The following is a 20376-nucleotide window of genomic DNA, read 5'->3' on the forward strand; positions in this document are numbered from 1 at the left end:
TTAGGCGATGACATCATTTAGCGACTTCTAGCGATTTTTGGGACAGCCAATAGCGATTTTCCTTACTGAGGAGTTGGCAACACTGCTCACGACCACGTGATGCACGACGATGCACGATGAATGCCCAAATCGGGCCGATCGCCAAAACGGTTGCACGACTGAAAAATCGGCTCAAAATGGGCCAAAAATCGTACAGTGTATGCCCAGCTTAAGACTCTGTCTGCATGTTTCAGCTTGCATGCAACCAGTGGCGTAAAATGAATCTAAATATGTTAAAGTGTTAGACAGAGGAGGTGTTTTTAAACCATTCACTAAGTCTACTGCATCATAGTCTCTTAAAGATAAACCTGCACAGTGAACACGTGCGCAATACACATAAACCTCTTTGTAAACAAGTGATGGTCTCTGCTGGTGGTTCCCTCTGTCAGACGCTTCCCAGCAGGATACAATCAGATTAGCAGCATCTCATTGATGGCTTGTGAACATCCTCGTTTCATCATGTTCACACAGTGGGAAGCTTCACATCCCACCTCAGCCCCATCCTCGCACAAAGTGAAGAGGGTTGTCACGTGCTACGGTGTTGCTGGCAGAAACCACACTCAGACCGGCACAAGAAACGCTTATCAATGTAACCTATCACACGTTAGGTTTAAATTACATGTGCTGAGGACTTTTTTCTTTTCCTTCACTACGCCATTCACGGGTACAGGTCTGGTGATCGTTCAGGTCAGCCCATGTGATGGAGCACTCGCACTCACTCCGCTTCTTGATCAAATAGCCCTTACATAGCCTCGAGGTTAATTTTGGCTAAGGCTCAAGCTAAACCTTTGATGATATAAAAGTGAAGCTTAAGATTTCTTGAATGGCCACTGAGGATAACCCATACACTGTACATGGAGGATAGGTGTAGCTTGTCAAGGTGAAGGGATCTGAAAAGTGAAGCAAGCATAGGTATTTTTAAATATCTCAACCTTGTGAATTTTGTTAAGGCTTAAAGTTAGAACACGTTGACTGGCAGGTTTGTTGATCAGCCAGGTTTGTTGATCAGCCAGCTGTAGCTGAGAGCTGTTTGCTAGGCTTCCTACTGCTAATTGGACCTCTCATGGATGTTTGTGCTGTTGGTGCCTTTTGGAGCGTTTTAATGGAAGTAAGTGAAAACAATAAATATGTCTTGCTGAGAGATACAGACGGTCTTTGTCCTTTGAGTTTTGGTGAGAAACTTCTGGTATTTTCTCGTATATTATGGTTGTTATTAGCATGTTACTTAGCACCAGTTAGAACCCAGAGAGGATGGATGTAGCTTGCTATCTTGCACACCAGGTTCTGGACTAAACATGGCCACTTCTCGCTCCAAAAAGAAAACCAACAGGGAGGTTTCCAAAAGGTTAACACACACTTCAAAATGTGGATTGGAGAATAGGTGTCACGTTAGCTATGGCTATTATTTATATATCATACAGTTAGTATAGCTGTATTTAAAGCATGTTTAATGCTTTGAAGAAAGCACTGAAGTCTTTTTTTTTAATAGTTGGTTGATATTTCCGTTCTTCAGTTTTTTTTAGCTTTAATTTACTCAAAAACTTTGTGTATTTTTGTGTGTATTTCTTGTTAAATGGGTAAAACCATAATGGGTAAATTACCTAATATGGTCAAACACTGCTGCAGTGCAAATAATCAGGTATAACATATATAGGGTGTTATAATGTAATTTTATATAATCTATATTTTATGTAATGAAATGATATACCACCCATAAAAAATGTCACAATACTAGTAAATGGGTATATAACTACAATATTAATTTTAATAAATTCATTAATTTTTGATTATATAAACAGTAATATGGGTTTTCATGTTTAACTTAAAAATGTCCAGAAAATGTTATTACAATATACTAAAAACCATACACTGTAATTTACAGTTTGGCCTCTTGTAGACAGAAAACCTCTGTTTCAGTCCAGGTACAACTTCACAGCGAAGCAGAATGAAACAGTTACACGTTTCAGGTACCTGTTGTTACCTGAGTCGATACTTGCAGCCCATTCAGGTTGAACAAGCAGTTTCACTTCTCCAGGATGGTGCATTCATGGGTGCCATTGCAAGAAAGTCTCACAGCACAGTATTAAGAGGTTCCAGGAGACAGGCTGTTACACATGGAGAGCTGCAAAAGCTTGTAGAAGGGCATGAATCACACCGCAGAACCAATATCTGCTGCTTAGTGTGAGGAGCTGCAAGACTCCTACAAAATGCATATAGACCAAATTGTCAGAAACAGACTCCATGCCATCACCTAACACCCTCTAGCGGGACCTGTGTTCACAGCCCAGCACTGCAACTCATTTGGTATTTCAGAGAATATCAAAACTGGAACCTGTTTGCGTCACAGATGAGAGCACAACTTTAGTTATAGGAGACCGATCGAACACCAAATGGCTGCTGGAAATCTCCTCCTCTGTTTCTCGCACGTATTACCTTAAGTTTTAAAAAAATAGTTTTGAAGTTTGTGTACACATTTACAAACCTTACAAACATATCCATCTTATATTTACATGCTTATTAAAACTGCATATGACCATTCATTTACACGGGAGCTGTCTTAAACTGTTCAACAGTTTCAAGCAGCTTTAATTCTGGACATTTAATCATTCATGGAATTGCTGTACTGTTGCAGCGCAGCTCGAGTGCAACCTTTAAGTAACAGGGCTGTTGAACACTGAGCTGTTCTGACTGCAAATAAACTGTGAATAGTTTAAAAAAATCCGGAGTGCTTTCATTTTGGTTGCATGAAAAGAAAGGTGTTACTTTTTTCTGCTGGCATTTGATCAAATGGACACGAGAGCCGAGCTTGGACTCTGGAGAGGGCCCGGGCTCTGGTGTTCTGCACATTGATCTGCTCTGTGACCTGTACTGTCTGAAGTCTGGAGTATCTGCTGTGCTTCACGAGTTAAAGTCCAGGTTGAGGGAGGGAAAAACTCTGAGTTTGCCTAGAATGTGTGAAAAAAATGAAGGAGAAAACAGAAGGGAAGGAGGTAAAGAATGACTGAGAATTGTGAGCATCCAGCATGTGTGACTTCAGCAAAACTAGTGCCGTTGTTATCTCGGTAGCAGATGGAGAATGAATGGTGTGTATGGTGTGTGATTAATGAAGGCTGTTGTCAATAAGACAATGCAGGCAGGATATCTGTGAGGCAGTAAGCTTTGTATTTAATTGAACACTGGAGCAAAGAAACAGGACTTTTAAGAGCTTGGAAGATAGTTATGTGCAATATCACAATATAATTTAGGCAGTTACATTCAACAAACATCTAATTATGGTCAATTTTGGAGGGATTTGGAATGAATTTGCAGATTTTGTGTCTTGTTTTCACTTTGTTCTCTTCAGGTATGTTAAAATCACTCATGAAACCGTGGCCATTTGGATGCATTGTGACATTTATAGCAATGGCTGCTCTTATTTGTTGTAAAACCCTGCAGCTACTCTAATAAACATAAGGCTTCCTTTGGTCTACCCTAACGAGGATGTTTCCATGATATTTGAGGAGGGAGTTTGCAAGAACTCCCATAACTGTTGTTATTATCGTTATGACGGTAATTATCATAATCATTTTCTGGACAGAGTCCTCATCTCTGATGCGCAGCTCAGCGGCCCTCTAACTTTTCTTGGTGGGTAAAATTGACCAAGGTGATGAGGTCTGGGATCATTTGAGGTATACAACTAATCCATCTGTGGTCCGCCGGTGCTTTGCCGAGCCCATTAGGAAATTACTCTAATCACATCCGAGTTATGGATTATTATCATCTGCAGGTAGCCACTTCATAATCATTCACTGCTTAATTTGTGGGTTATAAAATCACGAAAGGGATCATTCTGTGGATCCTGTGTAGGATTCACAATGAGAAATGTCTTATGTGACAGAAAGGAAATAATGAGGTTCACGTAAATGCAATGAACAGCAGCACATCAGTGCAGACCACAAGAAGGTAAGACACACCACACAGTTCCCACAGAGACAGTCATTTTGGATCAAAGGAGAGCCCTGTAAATGATGCGAACCACATTTGATTAGCAGAGTCATTTGTGGTTTCTTAATTAGTCATTTAGTCAGAAATAAAGTCATTTATTTATATACTATAAAGTTTATGCTGCATAAATGCCAATACATATCACACAGTTAGGATTGAAAGCCAGGTCAAATCTGTGAAACTAAGTCAATGAAGAGATCTGAGGTTCTTCCCTTCTAGAGGGAGTCAAGGAAACATGGATGTGTCCTATGCAGAAGCCTTCAGTCAAGTAAATTCAGCCACCTTCAGTCACCTTTCTCATTCACTATGTGTTAACAGACCTCTCTGCAGTGATTCATACTTGTTATCAACCTCGGTCTCTCTTCCACAGCATGTCTTTATCCTGTCTTCCTTCTCTCACCCCAACCGGTCGCAGCAGATGGCCCCGCCCCTCCCTGAGCCTGGTTCTGCTGGAGGTTTCTTCCTGTTAAAAGGGAGTTTTTCCTTCCCACTGTCGCCATGACCCCCTATGAGTGCTTGCTCATAGGGGGTCATATGATTGTTGGGTTTTTCTGTGTATGCATTATTGTGGGGTCTACCTTACAAAATAAAGCACCTTGAAGCGACTGTTGTTGTGATTTGGCGCTGTATGCAGCACTTTTCATATACTTTGAATGCTTTTCTTTTTCCTTTTATTATGATTTAAAACACAAAGGATTAAAACACTTAAGGCACTCTCTTGTGACTGTAAGAATCTCAGACGAATGCTCGATTGGCTGTCAAACTCATAAAATTAACACAAAAAAACTTAGACTGTATTTATCTGCAGAATGCACATCCTTTCCAGGTTATTGTTACTTTTTATGTTATAGTTATACAATTTCCTCCCACCCATCCCCTCCACCCCCATTCACCAACTATCACTAGAGGCTATCTCACACACAGCTCTGCTACTGACTGCTCTCATTTAAGCAACAGCGAAGCAGTATGTCGGAGGGATCGATAGCAGCCGCCTACGAGAAAGTCGTATGTGTGTGTGCTTTGCAGTGGGAACAGCCGCAGCCTGTTAGCTGCATTCATCTTCAAACTCCCATGGTGCTATGGTCACCAGTGAATGGCACGGTGTTTACACAGGCTCCTTAAGCACCCTACTCTATTAACTCTCTGCATTTACATGGTGCCCACATCCATTCATTTCTCCCGGGAGGTGAGAACTCTCGTAGTGAACCATAGATTACATGAATTGTCCAATTTCTGTTCAGGTTGGATCCTATTGGTATAATAGCAGCAAAGATAATAGCTTCTATTTCCACCCCTGTGGCTGGTCAGCCGCATTTATTATTTGAGTATTTCCTCTTTATGGTTAGGTAAATATTCTACTTAACAATCTAATGCATTCACTCATCTGCCAGCTATGAGTATGTGTTGCACAGTTGGAGCTTATATAAAGGTATTATTACAGTTTACAGTGTAGAATGATTGAAATTTAAGAGTGTTGGATGCAAATATGAGATGATAGACGGAGGAGATGAAATTCAGTTCTGATGAGTTTGAGAGTTTTAGTGTTTTGACAAAGTGACGAACAGACTAAGTTAAAGTAAGAGAAAACTGGAAATTCAAGAAAATTAAATAAAAACGTTTTTAGTATAAATCAAAGAATATAAACTCAAAGTATTTCATGAAGATCTTATAAAAATGGGCCCTGAATAAAACCAAGGAGTGCCAATTGTGAATCTGCAATATTGGAAAAAATCATCAGGTAGGAAGAAGGGGAAGAAAAGTAAATAAGTTAAAAGACTAGAACACACAGATTGAGAGAGACTCGTACAGTCAAATGGAGGAGACACAGTGAAAAGGTAAACACCAAAGAGCGCTATAAAAAATTCAAAAGTTGTCTAAAGTGGATGGTGAGGATAAGGCTATGGGTTTTTTCCTTTGGTTCTTGCTTGCTTGCCTTGTGTCCGTTCTTTGTTTGGCACATCAATCAATCAGAGCAGCGTTTGTCCCTCACGCTGCTGTGGCTTCTGATTGGATCACAGTGGTGATTCAGCAGCTCGAAATCCTTTGTCCTTCCAGACAACTCAGATCCCATATTTCAGCACAGATAAAACCCTGAAGTTCTCTGCATGTTTTTTTTGTTTTTTTCTTCAGAAAAATACCAACAACAACAAAGGAATGATTCATGAGTGTACTTGGTTATTTTGCATTGTTGGGATTAGCACTAGGGCTCAATAGCACAAGGATATATCCTTCTGACTGTTGGTTTGCTGATAGTAAGCGGGACCACTTTACAGTATACACCATATCACCTTTTTGAACACCAGTAGCTGTTGATGATGGTCGGAATCATTCAAGCAGCTATCTGAATTAATTAACCTGATAAAGGACACAGAGGGAACAGGATTAAATTGCTTAATGGCCAAACATTTGACCATTGCTCCTCAATTTGGGCCACAGTTGTCCAAATAACCTTGTTCGTTTTTCCATCTAAATGCAAATGGATGGGTGTTGAAGAAAGTGGAAACCACTGCTATTTGCCATCTGCCCATTTGTGTGTGCACTATTGTGACCATTAGGTTTTGTTCTGGTATTGTACAAAATGCATGGCCTGCTCACTCCGCTATGAATTTCAAGAGGGTTTCAGATGGACCAGGACATGATGGGAGCAAAAGGTATTAATACATGTGTCATAAAAGTAATGAGGCTCAGTGCTTTTTGTTGATGGTGTCAGTGACCAGGAATGCAAAGGCAGGTTGGGGTACAGGTATTTTTGTGTGTTCTTTGAAATTATTATAAAGCGAAACCAACCACATTGTAATTCTCAGTGGATCCAAATCTGTTTTTTTGTCTTAGAGATATGCACAAGGTGTCTGTTGGTGTGCCAGGACACACCTGGTTATAACAATGCTGAGATGGTTCTTATGCCCAACTCATCTTTTATGTAGTCCTGTGAAAAATTAATCTCATAGAACAACCTTTACCGGCAATAACCTTGAAGTAAACATTTTCTGTATGACAACCTCTCAGGTTGTTTTGTAGGAATTTTGACCAACTCTTCTTCATTAATTGCTTCAGTTCTGTGATTTTGCAGGCATTCATCTAAGCACAGCTCTCTTAAGGCCAAGCCCCAGCATTTCAGTCAGGGTGAGGTCTGTACTCTGACTGGACCATTCTACTGTAGATTCACTGATTTGCTTGGCATCATCATCATCCTGTTGCATGATCCAATTTTTAGGCCAAGCTTTATCTGTCCGACAGAAGGCCTCACATTTGACTCTAGGATAGCTTGGTGTACCGAGGAGTTCACAGTCAACTCAATTCCTGGAAGGTAGCTTGAGTTGACTGTTATTGTGAGTAACAGTGTACTGTGAATGAAAGGAAAGGAAATGAAGTGAATAAAAGAAAAAACATACTCGGTATTTTTCTAATTATTCTGTAATGCACGCTGACTTCTCACACTAACTGAGGCCTGTAGAGTCTGAATGTAGCTCTTATTTTTTTTTTTTTGTAATTTCACTGAGCATTGCATGGTCAGCACCTAAATGCTGCATATCAGTAAACTGCTAAAACCTTTTGCTTTTATAGAGGTGGTCACACTTCCAGATGATCAAGTAGATTTTATTAAGTGCACTTAACTGTTATTTACCCCCAGAATTCCTATGGAAACACTTCCAGGACTGCATAAATTCTTTTTTCACTGTAGATTATTGTAAGACAGCCCTTTGGACTCATTTTTGAATGCAGAATCTTACTCTACTTACTTTATCTAGAGCAGACCTTCCCAAAGTGTGGGGCCTACCCCCCTGGGGGGGTATGGCGCAGAGCCATTGCGGGGGGCGGTATGAAAAGGGGAAAAAAAAACAACAACGCTTGGACACTACTAGTACGGGGCGCCCACACAAACGCAAAGCAGGAGATGAAGCATCGCTGAATATGTTTCCAAACCAACTTCATTCTAAGCCAAAGACTAGAAAATATGGTGAAGCAAATCTTCCCTTTGGTTTCACCTGCACAAGTGCCGAGGTAGGTCTCCCCTGCAGAATTGGTTTTCCCTTCCTCGGGAGCAGCGCTGGGCTCTTCCTATCACGGACAAACAGTATCCCACATTCTTGATTTTTAGTTCACAAACACTTGTTGTAATGACTAACTACTCCTGACATTTTGGAGATCTTTGCTCTTTATACAGTAAAGTTACAGCTGGATACAAATAACATCAGGCTGATCCTGCCACGATTTGTCCCCCGGTTCAAATCACGGACAAACAGGTTCCCACAGCTGTTTATGTTTTTAAACCTATTTTGCACAGAGAGGCATTTTTTGAAAAAGGTATTGTAATTATTGCAATGTTGAATATTATTACACAGGAAAAAAACAACTACACGTAAAATAATTACACTGTGACGCCTCTGCCTTTCTAAATGGAGGAACAGTAACTGCGATTCTGCAATTCATCTCATGTAAACAATAACGTGGCGCACAGCGTGATGTGAAAAAAGATGTGAACATTTTTCTTGTAAAACAAAAGGGGGCCTAGCAATAAAGTTTGGGAACCACTGATCTAGAGCATATTTATGGCCAATTTAGAATCACCAGCTAACCTGACATGCACTGGACTGTGTTAGGAAGCTAGAGTATCCATGGAAAGCACACAGAAGTGAACTCACCAGGGTTCAAACCAGGAAACTTGCTGGGAGGCTCCAGTTTTGACCAAGTATGCCACCTGTGAAGGATTAATTAGTGAAGTAGATCGCCCACTTTTTTGCAAAAAGGCTATCAGACGAGGGTAGTGAAACGTCAAATGCTCAAACCACAAACAAAAACAATAATTGTGTCTCACTGCTGAAACCATCATGTTTCCAAAGGTTTGCATTGCAAGCTTCACAGTTTTGCAACCTCTTAGTGAGTAGTTGGCGAGAGTTCAATGCAAAGTACTGACTGTCAGGGCAATCTGCTAGCAACAAAAGCAATTGCAAGGAGGTTTTTGCTGCAGCATCATATCTTTCTTTGTGACTAATTTCACCTAGCAACAGCAAGCAACCTCCTGCAAACACTTACCAACTGGCCCGAATTCACATTTTTTCCAGCCGTAAGCAGTAAGGTTAGTGACCAGGCCTATGTGGCAGAGACCTTACTTTGTTTTTTACTGGCTTTTGGAGGAAAACTCCTGTGGCCATTTGAGGAACTGCAGTTTTTGGTGCTTCTGCATCTGCATAATATCCAAGTCCTCCCCAGGTTCACGCTACGGGTTTCCGAGTTTTGTTATCTTGGACTTATATAAGCACACGTTATTAAATGCATATATACAACACACATGGTTTGCTTTAATAATTTGTAAACAGAAAAATGCACAAGAACAGTCATAATTTGTTTGTTGAAGCCTTTAAGTTAGTCTCCGGTTATTTGTGCAGTTACATAGACGTGTTTTCATTCATACCACATTTATCTGTATTATAAAAACTCCTCTTTGACTATGAAAGACAATACAATCCTAAATAAAAAGGACAACAAAGCCTGTACGGCAGCCAATGAACTTCACAACTTTTTAAAAAGAGTAATAGAGCTATAGAGCTATACTGCATGAACAGGAAATATTGCACATAGAGAAAAGGCTCTTGGGATGACATCATTATTAATTAAGTGAAAAGAAGGAGCAGAAGTTTGTGAAATTAGTCGAGCGAGTTGGATGAACACATATCTGTCTAAAGCAGTCTATTAATCACGCCTTCTTCAAATGGCCCTCATTTGTGCAAGCACTTTCCAATATAGGAAGAAAAAAATAGTGTACAAAGACGGTAAAGTTGGAAAAAAGACAACCTCAAACTGACATCATTAAATGCATATCTGACATTAAAACATAAAGTGGCACATTAAAACAAAGAAATACATTTCTTGAACTTAAGATACATTTGGCCAACCTTTCATGCTCCACAACGTAAATCAATTTTAAATGTATTGTTATGACAAGAAATGAAGCACACTTAAGGAAAACGTGCAACAATGCATGAGCGTACTTGAGCATAATCACAGAATTGAATGGAATGAGCCATTGCTTTCCTTTGAAGTTTTCCATTTAAATTGCACAGTCCAAATCACAAGTAATATTGTATCCAAGTTGTATATACAGTGGCTGACCACTCAAATATCGAAAGAAACAACAGTTTTCCTGATATCTTACTTGTCCAGTCTGCTGAGAGTTGTCACAAAGAGACACGATTTCAATTTCTTATTTCCTGACATTTTGGGAATGGAAATAGCAAGTCTGTAGAAATACAAAGGTTATTCTGAGGAGCATTTCCTGACCTTTAATGAAAACATAATGTCATTTCTGGCCTTTATACCATAAACTGAGCTACAATATAAAAGTTGGATGTAGCTTTAAATCTCTAATTTATGGAGCCCCGCAGGGGACATGGGAGAAAAAACAATTAAGACGGACTTTTGCGAGATATCGCAAAACAAACTCGGGATCTCGCAAAAGTTTTAGCCGCATTCTTCGGAGGCCGCCAGCTCGAAGCCGACCGGGAGGTCGAGGCACGATGTGCCGGGAAAGCGGTGTTCCTCCCGGCTGTAGTAGGTCTCGACCTCCCGTTAGCTTCGAGATGGTGGGTGTCAGATCTCCAAAAACGTCGGAGCACTTTTGCAAATATGTGATGTCTTGTAAACCGAGCAGGTATCTGACGTTTACACAACTACATTCACGCCTCAAAATATCTTAAAAGTGTATTTTGTGACCCAGAAAGAGTTTGTTTTGTGAGATCTCGCAAAAGTTTTGCGAGATCCCGAGTTAGTTTTGCGGGATCTCACAAAAGTCCGCCTTAATTTTTCTTCTCCCATGTCCCCTGCGGGGCTCCGTACTAATTTTATAAAAGTCTATCAGAAAATGACTGTACTGCTCACTTGATGTGTGACACTTTCTGTATGAGTTCATAGTTTCAATTGTTAGTTACAAATTATCTTTAATTTAGCAGGATGTTTATTTCTAAAGGGTGTGAAAGTGTTTTTGGATTCTCCATCAGACACACCGCTTCAGCAGAAAGCTGAAGTTGGTGGCTACGTCCATCTTTTATATTCAGTCTAGGCTTAAATTAAGATGGGACTTGTCTTAGTGAGAAAGCTATTTTTTTGGACATGTGACCATTTCCTAAAGGAGGTGCTTAACTGGCTTTCCCTGGGATTTGAATTGGGACTTAAATAGGGACTAGATTGGCAGGAAGCAGCATGACACTCCACCTGTAGTTAAAAAGTGCAATGGCACGCTTAAATTTTCCTGCACTTAATAGAAATTTGCCTTAAAAAACTGTCTTTGGCAATTTTTATGACACACTGTGGCGAGTCCATGTAGAAAACCCAAGCCCTGAAGGAATTACACAAATCCTAACAGCCACACTTCTATTAATAGTATAAAATCTGGACCCCGACTGTCTCACTTCCTGGACTGGATCTTCATATAGCAACCGAGAAAACCTTCCCCACCTCCCAGGTCAACTGAAAACAGAAGCACAGTATTTTCACATACCTGTAAGCCCATAAAACTTTAATAAATCTTATTCGAGTAAAGTTTAAACAACTTTCAATAAGAATTGGAAGATTGATATATATCTAATGGTTGTTTTGGCTGCAAAGTTTGAGACTTCTTCAATTGAATTTTTGAGGTATATATACTGCAACATCTCTCACCGTATAGGTTTTCGCTGCTGGTTCTGCTGGTAAACTATAGTCAATAATATTGCACAGAAAGCAAAGACAACAAGCATGATTGTTCAGTTAAGAGCATATGGGATTCCATACAATAAGGCAATTGCTTTAATGAAAATATCTCAAACATTTTAATCAATGCTTCACTGACAGGCGATGTGATGTCCTCTTTAGTACTGATTGGTCCATCACATCGACAAACTATTACACAACTTGTGCACTTCTTAACACGGAGTGCTTGATATGTAGAGATGGAAGCAGCTGACCAATCACAAACTGAGAATTATGGATGGATGGGGTTACGGATGACAAAGCAAGGATATGGAAATTCAGCAAATTTGAATGACCATCAGGCTCCGTTTTCACCTGTAGACTTATTTCTGCAGACTGAAGCTGCCAGTCAACACTGGTAAAAGTTTTTTTCACACACAATCATTCTATGCTACAAGCACAGTTAGAAAAGAAAAAAATACCCCCCAGATATATATTAAATCCACATATTTTGCCGACATCTGTGGAAATAATGTTATTTGGGGGAATTCACCTTATCTAAAACAAAATTTTAAAGTAGGAATCAAGGATTCCAGGTGGGAGAAAAAATAATGCCGGAGGGCCAGCTTTTCTAGGTTAATGCTGCTAATGTAGCCTATTTACAATCTCCTATTATATGCAACAAAAATAGCCTTGTTTTTCACTAATAAGCTGATATGTTCTGGCCATTCACCGAAGAAGAAGAAGAAGAAGAGAAAACTTAATCGAAAAAAAGGGAAGTCATTAATTGTGCTTTTTAACCCACAAATCCACTTCATCGCTGAAATGGGACAATTCAAGAGGCACCATCTGAAGTGCTTACATCAGTTAATGAGAATCTCTAAAGCTATAACAAGGACTGAAAATACAAATAGTAAATATATCATATTTATATATTTATAAAGTTGATACAATTCCCTTCCAGTCCCAAATCCAGTTTAAAAAATATTTTCTTCACATTGTCTAATGTCCGACATGAAGGATCTTTGTGTCGCCGCGCAAAGCCCTTATGATGCTCTAAAAGAGAGATGTCTTTGCCAGGGTTTGATTCTAATTATCCAAAATCTGGATGACACAGAAAGCTTGTGCTAAAAAGCCGGAAGAGTTATTTTTTTGTTCTCTTTTCTTAAATGCAGGAGGTTGTTTTGATGAGAAGACTGAACAGTTCTGCTGAGTATCCTTCTGTCGATGTTGGTGGTGGGTCTCAGGAATGCTTCAACCCCGGAGTTAAACAGTTACCTCGTTCTTACTGGCAGTGTGGTATGTGTGGTGGTGGCCGGGAATGTACTGCAGGTGGTCCACCGTGTGTGTTCGTCGGGAAGCAAACGCCTGCCTCTTAGACGTGGTCACTTGGTGGTTGACCGTCAGCGTGTTGTAGGAGTCAGTAGAGGCACTGGGTTGAGAGTACATCTTGGTCACCTTGTGGCGGTCCATAACTGGCGTGGTGGGTATCAGCATGTCAGCATGAGACATCGCCCTCGCCATGGCCTTCTCCCGGAACTTGTCACGCCTCATTGCTGGGGACAGCAACAGCGGATCCTGGGAATGGAGGCGGTCCGCTGAGAGCAGCTGCTCTTCCGAGAGGTGGCGGCTGCTTCCATATGCTGCAGCCGCCATCACACCGTAGGAAGACAGGCCGTACTCTCCACGTCGCGGCGTCCTGGGAGGAGACAGGACGTGGTCCTGCGACATGGCCCTTTGGACTCGACGAGGACGTTGCCGCTGCTGGTGCTGCTGGTGCTGCTGGGGTTCTGCGTTCAGCTTCACCATGTGGGTTGGTCCCCGTCCACCAAAGTCAGGATGATGCTTCCTGGCGTAGTAGTCATCTATGTCTTTATCACCTGGGGAGTTAGGAGACAAAGATCATCAGGGAGAGGCAGGCATTGAGTCTTAATGGCTTTGCTTTGAATGGCTGTAATTTTGGATAGCTTGGCTTATGCCACATCTCTCCGCAGCTAGCTTTATTTCAACAAATTAGCAAAATGCACCCATCAATCACTGAAACAGCAACATTGCATCCCTGGTCAAAAATAGCTGCAGTACACTGGCAAAAACTGCAGTGTGGCTTATGAGGTGGAAAGACAGATGGGGGGTGGGGGTGCTGTTTCCATGCTCAACAGCGGGAGTCGGGAACCTTTCTTATAAACCAGGAAATTATGAGCATCCACCCAGTTTCTTAACTGTTTATCCAGCTTATGATCAGGAGCAGCCTGATCCTGTCTCCCCTCTCATAGGGCAAAAGGAAGGATACACCCTGGGCAAGTCATAAGTCCAGAACAAACAGAGAAAGGCAGACAATCACACATTCATACCCATGGCCAAGTCTTTAAACCGTGGGAGGAAAACTAAGAGAGTACTAGGAGAACATGCATATACAGAAAGGCACCAGTAAATCAGGGAACACTGAATAAACATGTTTATGTCGTTTATGTACACAGGAACACATGGTGAGCTTAGCTGTACTGACCTTCAGACTGTCACATAATGCCCGACGATCATCACTCTGCTCTTTCGGTATGAGTAATATAATCCAGTCGTGTCTAACCCTGGACTGTCAGCAGCATAAGTCAGTGTGTTAGGAATCAAAGGTTGCAGAATAATCCCACCTTGTAGCTCGTGAATTAAAAATTATCTTATTTCCATTTGATTTACAAAGAATTCTGGGTAATAAGCCCCCGTTGCTAGAAAGTCTAAATTTGGTCCAATCATGACACAATGTGTTGAATGAATATTAAAGCAATGGTTGCTCATTGCCAAAATGTTTCCTGGGCAAGTCGTGCTTTGCAGCATATTAGATCATTTTTCATTCTGATACGTTTTAGTAATCAAAACAAATTATTGCACAAGCAAGAGCCTGTACCTGCATCAGAAAAAAAAACCTCTCCCCAGTCTAAGGAGACTCTTTACTGAGCATAAAATCTCTTTTCTGTGGCTATTTGGGTATTAGAAGCTTTCTATCTACTATTACTGAAGGCCAGGCTCGTGCCATTTGTGTGGCTCAGTACAGATGACGGTTGCGTAGTGCGTCTCGCGACATCATTAAGTCAAATAACAAAACACTCAGCTGCGGCGGCAGATTAACCCGGTCTTTCACAAAAACGCGATCCCCACGGTAATAGTGGCAGTAAGAACTGATAACATAATCCCACACCAGCTGGAAAGTGCTATTCAAAGCAGTTTGAATTGTTTTGTCCTTTCCCTTCGTGAAAAACAGGATAACTCCAAGCTCTTGTCAATGTATTTGTCCTTCAGCATTGAGAACACTCATCAGCAAACCACAGTACTCAACAGTTCATGCGCGGGTGGTGCCTGAACGGGCAACCAGTCATTTAATCCTCTGCCAGAAAGCAGGCCGCCGCTCCGCTGTGTGCACACACTCCTAATGGTAAAATCATTACCGCAGTATTAGCCACAGGTAGCTCTCAGCAGACTTCTGTCTACCTGGTTTTTGGCCGTGCTCGCAAAAAGGGGAAGGCTACCAAGGAGCCTGCCTGATTAACTATTGTGCTGAGCAGTTGTTACCTCTGCAGTAGTTAATTACTGCAGAACACAGAGGTTGAATTGGCGCTTTAGGACTATATCACGCTTCACCAGGTCGTGGAGAAAGGGGATGATGGGAATTGTTTGTCTGGATGCTCGTCTCTCTGGGAGAGATGTCACGCCTGGATGCAGAAGGTCACCTTATTTTCTCCCACTCTGAGGTTTTAATGTCCACTAGTCTGTGCATTCCTAATGAGGGAAGCCAAACTCTTGCCTGTGGCGATGCGGTCTAGCATTCTTCCCCGAAGGGTTGGTTTAGATATGACATTACGGCGGGAAATGTCAACCGAACTACAAGTATAGACACAACTGACAAGCTGCGGCTCATATCTCTAATGACAGGTCAAAGTAAAGTTTCCAGTCAATAAGATCTCAAGAGTTACACTCAGATAATGATATGGCATAAATAAGAAAAAAACCCACAACACGGAGCGGAGTCTATATAACCTTAGGGTCTGAAAAGGGAAGATTAAAGATTAAATTAGCATTCATTCCTTGTGGTAAAATGTCGTAAACTGTGGTCTATGTGAACACCACCATGGGGATATCTAAGGTTGCAAAAAGTCTCATAAAAAGTCTACGAGAAGCAACTTTCTGATTTCGTTTCCAAAAGGATGACCATCTGTGGTATTTTCTGCGAACTTGTTTGCTAACGAATTGTCAGTCGTTAGCTAATGAGCAAGCAGTTTAAGTCTTCCCAACTCCTCCCCACATATATTTTTTGCAGTCAAGATGCCTGAAAGGCTCATCTTGAGGCTTGAAAACAGGAATTTGCAAACCAACAGGTGACGTCACAGTAACGACATCTATCTTTTGTACTGTCTCGACTGTGGTGCAAAATGCCTGTTTTAGTATAGAAGTCTATGGGAAAATGACTGTACTGCTTTTATGATTTATGACCTCAGTAACCACTTTTCTATTCAGTTTATTGTCTCAATCTCTACTTTTTCTTTATATAACTCAGTATTTATCTTTAGATGGATGCTGAAGGATGTCATTCATTAGGGTTGATGCTTTGCTATTGACACATGTAGTAAAATGTAGCAACGTCCCCCACTTTCTACAAATTCCTACACATTGTTTACTTTTATATTTGAAGTCAAAGTTTTCATAGGACAGGACAAGAACAGATCAGAAAACAAGAGATGCTTTTTGTTACAATCAGCTGAAATTAGCTATTTTTTCCTTTCTGCCACTGAGATAAGTAAAGTCATCCTCGAAATGGCCTGCTCCTCTATAACTGCCTCCGCTTCCATTTGATTTAGGTCTTATTCTTTATGGATGTACACATGTTCCACTGTTTACAGTGTAAGTGGCTGAAATGATTTAAGAAGGGCAATGGAAATTACTTGATCTCATCTCTGCGGCTCAGATAAAACGCAGCACTTTACTGTTAAAATGATTGCGAGAGGCTGAAGGGTCCCAAATGTGAAGCAGAGCTACAACACAGGAAATTGCTAACAACTGCTAATTAAACCCCAGCTCCCACTTTGCTAGATTACATGCAGTATAGCCAGTGTATTTATGTGTCAGCTATTGATCACAGGACACCGTAATCATATAATGCGCTAACACTCGTGAAATTGGTGGAACATCAATTATAAAGTGATCGTCAGAGGTTTGGAGTAGGAGTGGTAGAATGTAAAAGGGGGATAGAGTAATATCAATTAGGTATTTCTTTTTGGGTGGATTAAAGGTGGCTTATTTGTTCTAAAAGGTGTTTTAATCCCTTTTAAGGGTGATTAAGGGGAAAAACAGCAGAGCCAAATATGATTGGTTTCTCCTTCTTTGTGCCGCCTCCTTGGAGGAGCTAAGCGGGTTATTTTAGAGCTGCGTCCTCAATCCCTGCGTCGTTGACGTCGTTGAAGGACGGAGAGGATGGAAGTGCCGCTCTCGCCCTCTCTCTCATACACACACAAAAACTACACACCAGAAATGATTTATAATTGCCAATTTTAAATTGCAAATAAACCATGCTAATTTAATTTACTAATCATCGTCTCTCCAGATGGTTTCCATTAAAATTGCAACTAATTATATTACTTTTAGGCTTGTTTCCAAAGATCTCACTCATGCTAGAACTTCTTTTTTCTTCAAGGGATGACTTTCCTTGCGTGTTTGACAAATTCTGCTGGGCCCCTGTCTCAAATTCAAAAAGCTTCTTTGTAGTTCAACATGATTCATCTCTGTGATTTTCTGTGTTTGTACAGGACTCTGGCAAGATAAGAGCAAAGCCCTGAGTTGATAAGTGAAAGAAAAGACAAACTTATAAAAGACAAATGTGGAATGCGCTGAGAGGAGATTGCTCTGATGCATGTTTTTCTATCACATAACCACACAGTGTAAAAAAGGACCAGTGACATGTTTAAGTGGCTTTCTCTGTGTGCGTACCTTGTCTTAAGATTCCTCCTGATGCTTTGAAGGTTTTATTTGAACCATTTTTGCAAACTCTTGTGAAGCTCTTTCTGAGCTTAAGGGAAAACTAAAGTACACCCAGAAGTTAGCGATGAAATGTGTACTTTCTGGGTGCTAAAGCTATAAGCGAGTAGGATAAAAGCAATTTTATATATACATATAATATATATGCCAGTTGTTAACAGTCATGTCAGCCCACATCAGCTGCTGGAATGACTGATCTGCTTCAGCTTTATATATTTTGTGGAATTTTAGAGCATTTAGAGCATACTATTTAAAAAGGGAGTTTTTCCTTCCTACTGTCGCCAAAGTGCTTGCTCATAGGGGGTCGTATGATTGTTGGGTTTTTCTCTGCATGTGTTATTGTAGGGTCTACCTTATAATATAAAGCACCTTGAGGCAACTCTTGTTGTGATTTGGGGCTGTATAAATAAAATTGAATTGAATTGAACTATTTAATGCCCCACTCACACAGGCCTAGATACTGGTTGGCAACTGCCTGGCAACCACCAGTTGCTAGAGAAAAAGCAGTTGCTGGAGGTTATAGGCGGTTGCTGTGAAATTGTCTGCAAAGCCAAGGACACACAGACCTAAAGATCTGCCAGTGACTCAGTGAGTAAGGAAAAATGTGTCTTCCCCGACAGATTGGAAAGTGATTGCTTGGTGTTTGGTAGGGAATAGGTATATGCAGCTGGAACAAAAACCTCCTTATCATTACACCAGATGCCTGTATTTTGTATGGAAGATGCATGTGTATTCTTTTTAATGCAATAGAAAAACATTCATACTTTATGTTGATGCAAATGTGTGGAGGTACTTTTAATGCAGTTGTTGAGTTTGATTAATTTTGGCTACATGGAAACATGCCCCAGAAACGTCAAGCATGAATAAGGCTATATGCAATCAATATTTGATTATAAAATCTCACTAAATACGTCAACTCAATGGACCCTAACAATCCACGTGCCCAGCCTAGAAATTAGCAAAGCTGCAGTTTAATGACCTGGGACTGAATTAATTCACAAGATAAACATAACATTAAATAAACAGCTTAATTTAAAGATCGCATTAAAAAATGTTTAATTCATAAATAGTCGAGATTTCCTATTTGTTTTCTTGTTCATGCCTCATGTCCCATCTTACTGTGCAATAAAGGTAAATGTAATTTACTGTCATTTAGGAAAGACCTTCCACACAGATGGAGCATACCTCAGGAAACTTGTGGCTTTAATGAAAGTTAAATAAATGAAGAAAAACTTGACTCATCACATGAAACCATTCTACGAACCAGTGGACAATGCACCAGTGAGGAGGTTAAAGCAGCAGCATCCACGTTATCATCAAACTGAAAATGTCACCATGAGGATAATGAACTGTAGTATTGGCGAGACATTAAAGTGCCATCCAGTTGTTGTATAGAAGCCATTCAGCTGAAAAAAAAAATGGTTCTTAATATGTCATTAAGAGACATTAGCAACATGACATGGGCCACAGATGGAACTAAATTACACGCCAATTAGATGTCAGTCTATGAGCCGATAGATGAGTGGATGGGAATGAGTGTGGAGCCTCTGAGCGTGCTGTCATGCATTTTAAAAAGTTTATTTCCCTAAAAAGGTGAAAAGTGAGAGTACTATCTGTATGATGAGCTAACAAACATCTGGAGGTAGTTATCATGATGCATGTCTCTGTAATGGACATTGAGATGTTTCATCGGGCCCGGCGCGGTGAATCGAGTAAAACCTCTAATGCACAGGCCCGACATGAGGGTGATGTCATCGCCTGTGTTTTTGCAGCGTATCAGGTATGACACAGTGATGGAGGACGACTGAAGGACCACTTGCTAGATCTGTGGAAAGTATTTACTTAAGTCAGACTTGAGGGCCAGCTCGTAGGAAGGCGGCAGATGGCTCAGGTTCTGGAAGGATCTGGACAGGGACAGGTCGTAGGCTTCCGTGGCTGAGGTCAGGATGTTGTTCATCCGCTGGGGTCGCTCTACAGGGGACAGGGGAGGAAGTGGTGCACTGCAGTCAGCACACAGTCAGTCAAAAGGATGGGCTCTACACTGGGAGTCTTTACTTGAGGGAAAAAGAAAGGAAAGTGATGCAGTGGGAAATGTGTGTTGAGAAAGATTGAGCAGGACTACAGAGCATTTAGGGACTGTTTTACACATTTTTTCAACTTTTGGTAATAAAATTAATAAATAACTGAGACACTGAACAGCAAGTTAGAGTATTAAAAATGTGAATGTGGGCACGGGTAACTGGGGTAACCACTGTAACTACACCCACCATATCTTATGTGCATGCTGGTCAGATTTGGGCTGTTTTAAAGTCAGAACTAACAGAAAAGGCCAGTTATTTCTGTTCTTATCCTCCATATGCTCCTTGTTCCTCCTCCATCCACTCATGAAATGATGTGGTTCAAGTGGTTTTTGTATCTTTCTTCTGAACCATGTCGAAAGTTTTCGCCTATTCCTTGCGACCGTCTGCAACTTTTTCTTGGTTTTTTCCCCTTTATTTTCAAAGTCGCTCTCACCCTTTTATATTTAAGCCTGGTACATGGCTCCATTCAGATGAGAACATCTTTTCTTTTGTGACATTTGGATAGTTTATTTTGGGCATATGTGTATGTATCCTTAAGATAGTTGCATGAGTTCTCTCAGAAATGCCAAAAACTTGGGGCTCGCTCCAA

General features: G+C 40.8%; 1 protein-coding gene across 3 annotated transcripts in view; it reads right to left on the minus strand.

Moving 5' to 3' along the window:
* Nucleotides 1–9303: 9303 nt before the first annotated feature.
* The window catches only part of shisa6a (shisa family member 6a), an 85940-nt gene continuing 74867 nt past the window's right edge, over nt 9304–20376 (minus strand). For 2 of the 3 annotated variants that reach the window (XM_026164023.2, XM_080300747.1), the window contains 2 exons: nt 19549–19677; nt 9304–13568 (listed from right to left, as the gene is read on the minus strand). In XM_026164023.2, coding sequence (XP_026019808.1) covers nt 12955–13568; nt 19549–19677 — 743 coding nt within the window. In that variant the 3' untranslated portion in view covers nt 9304–12954. The remainder of the gene's footprint in view (nt 13569–19548; nt 19678–20376) is intronic. The other variant, XM_080300748.1, reaches the window with a different exon arrangement.

The sequence above is a fragment of the Astatotilapia calliptera genome, chromosome 4, assembly GCF_964374335.1.
Source record: "Astatotilapia calliptera chromosome 4, fAstCal68.1, whole genome shotgun sequence".
NCBI lineage: Eukaryota > Metazoa > Chordata > Actinopteri > Cichliformes > Cichlidae > Astatotilapia > Astatotilapia calliptera.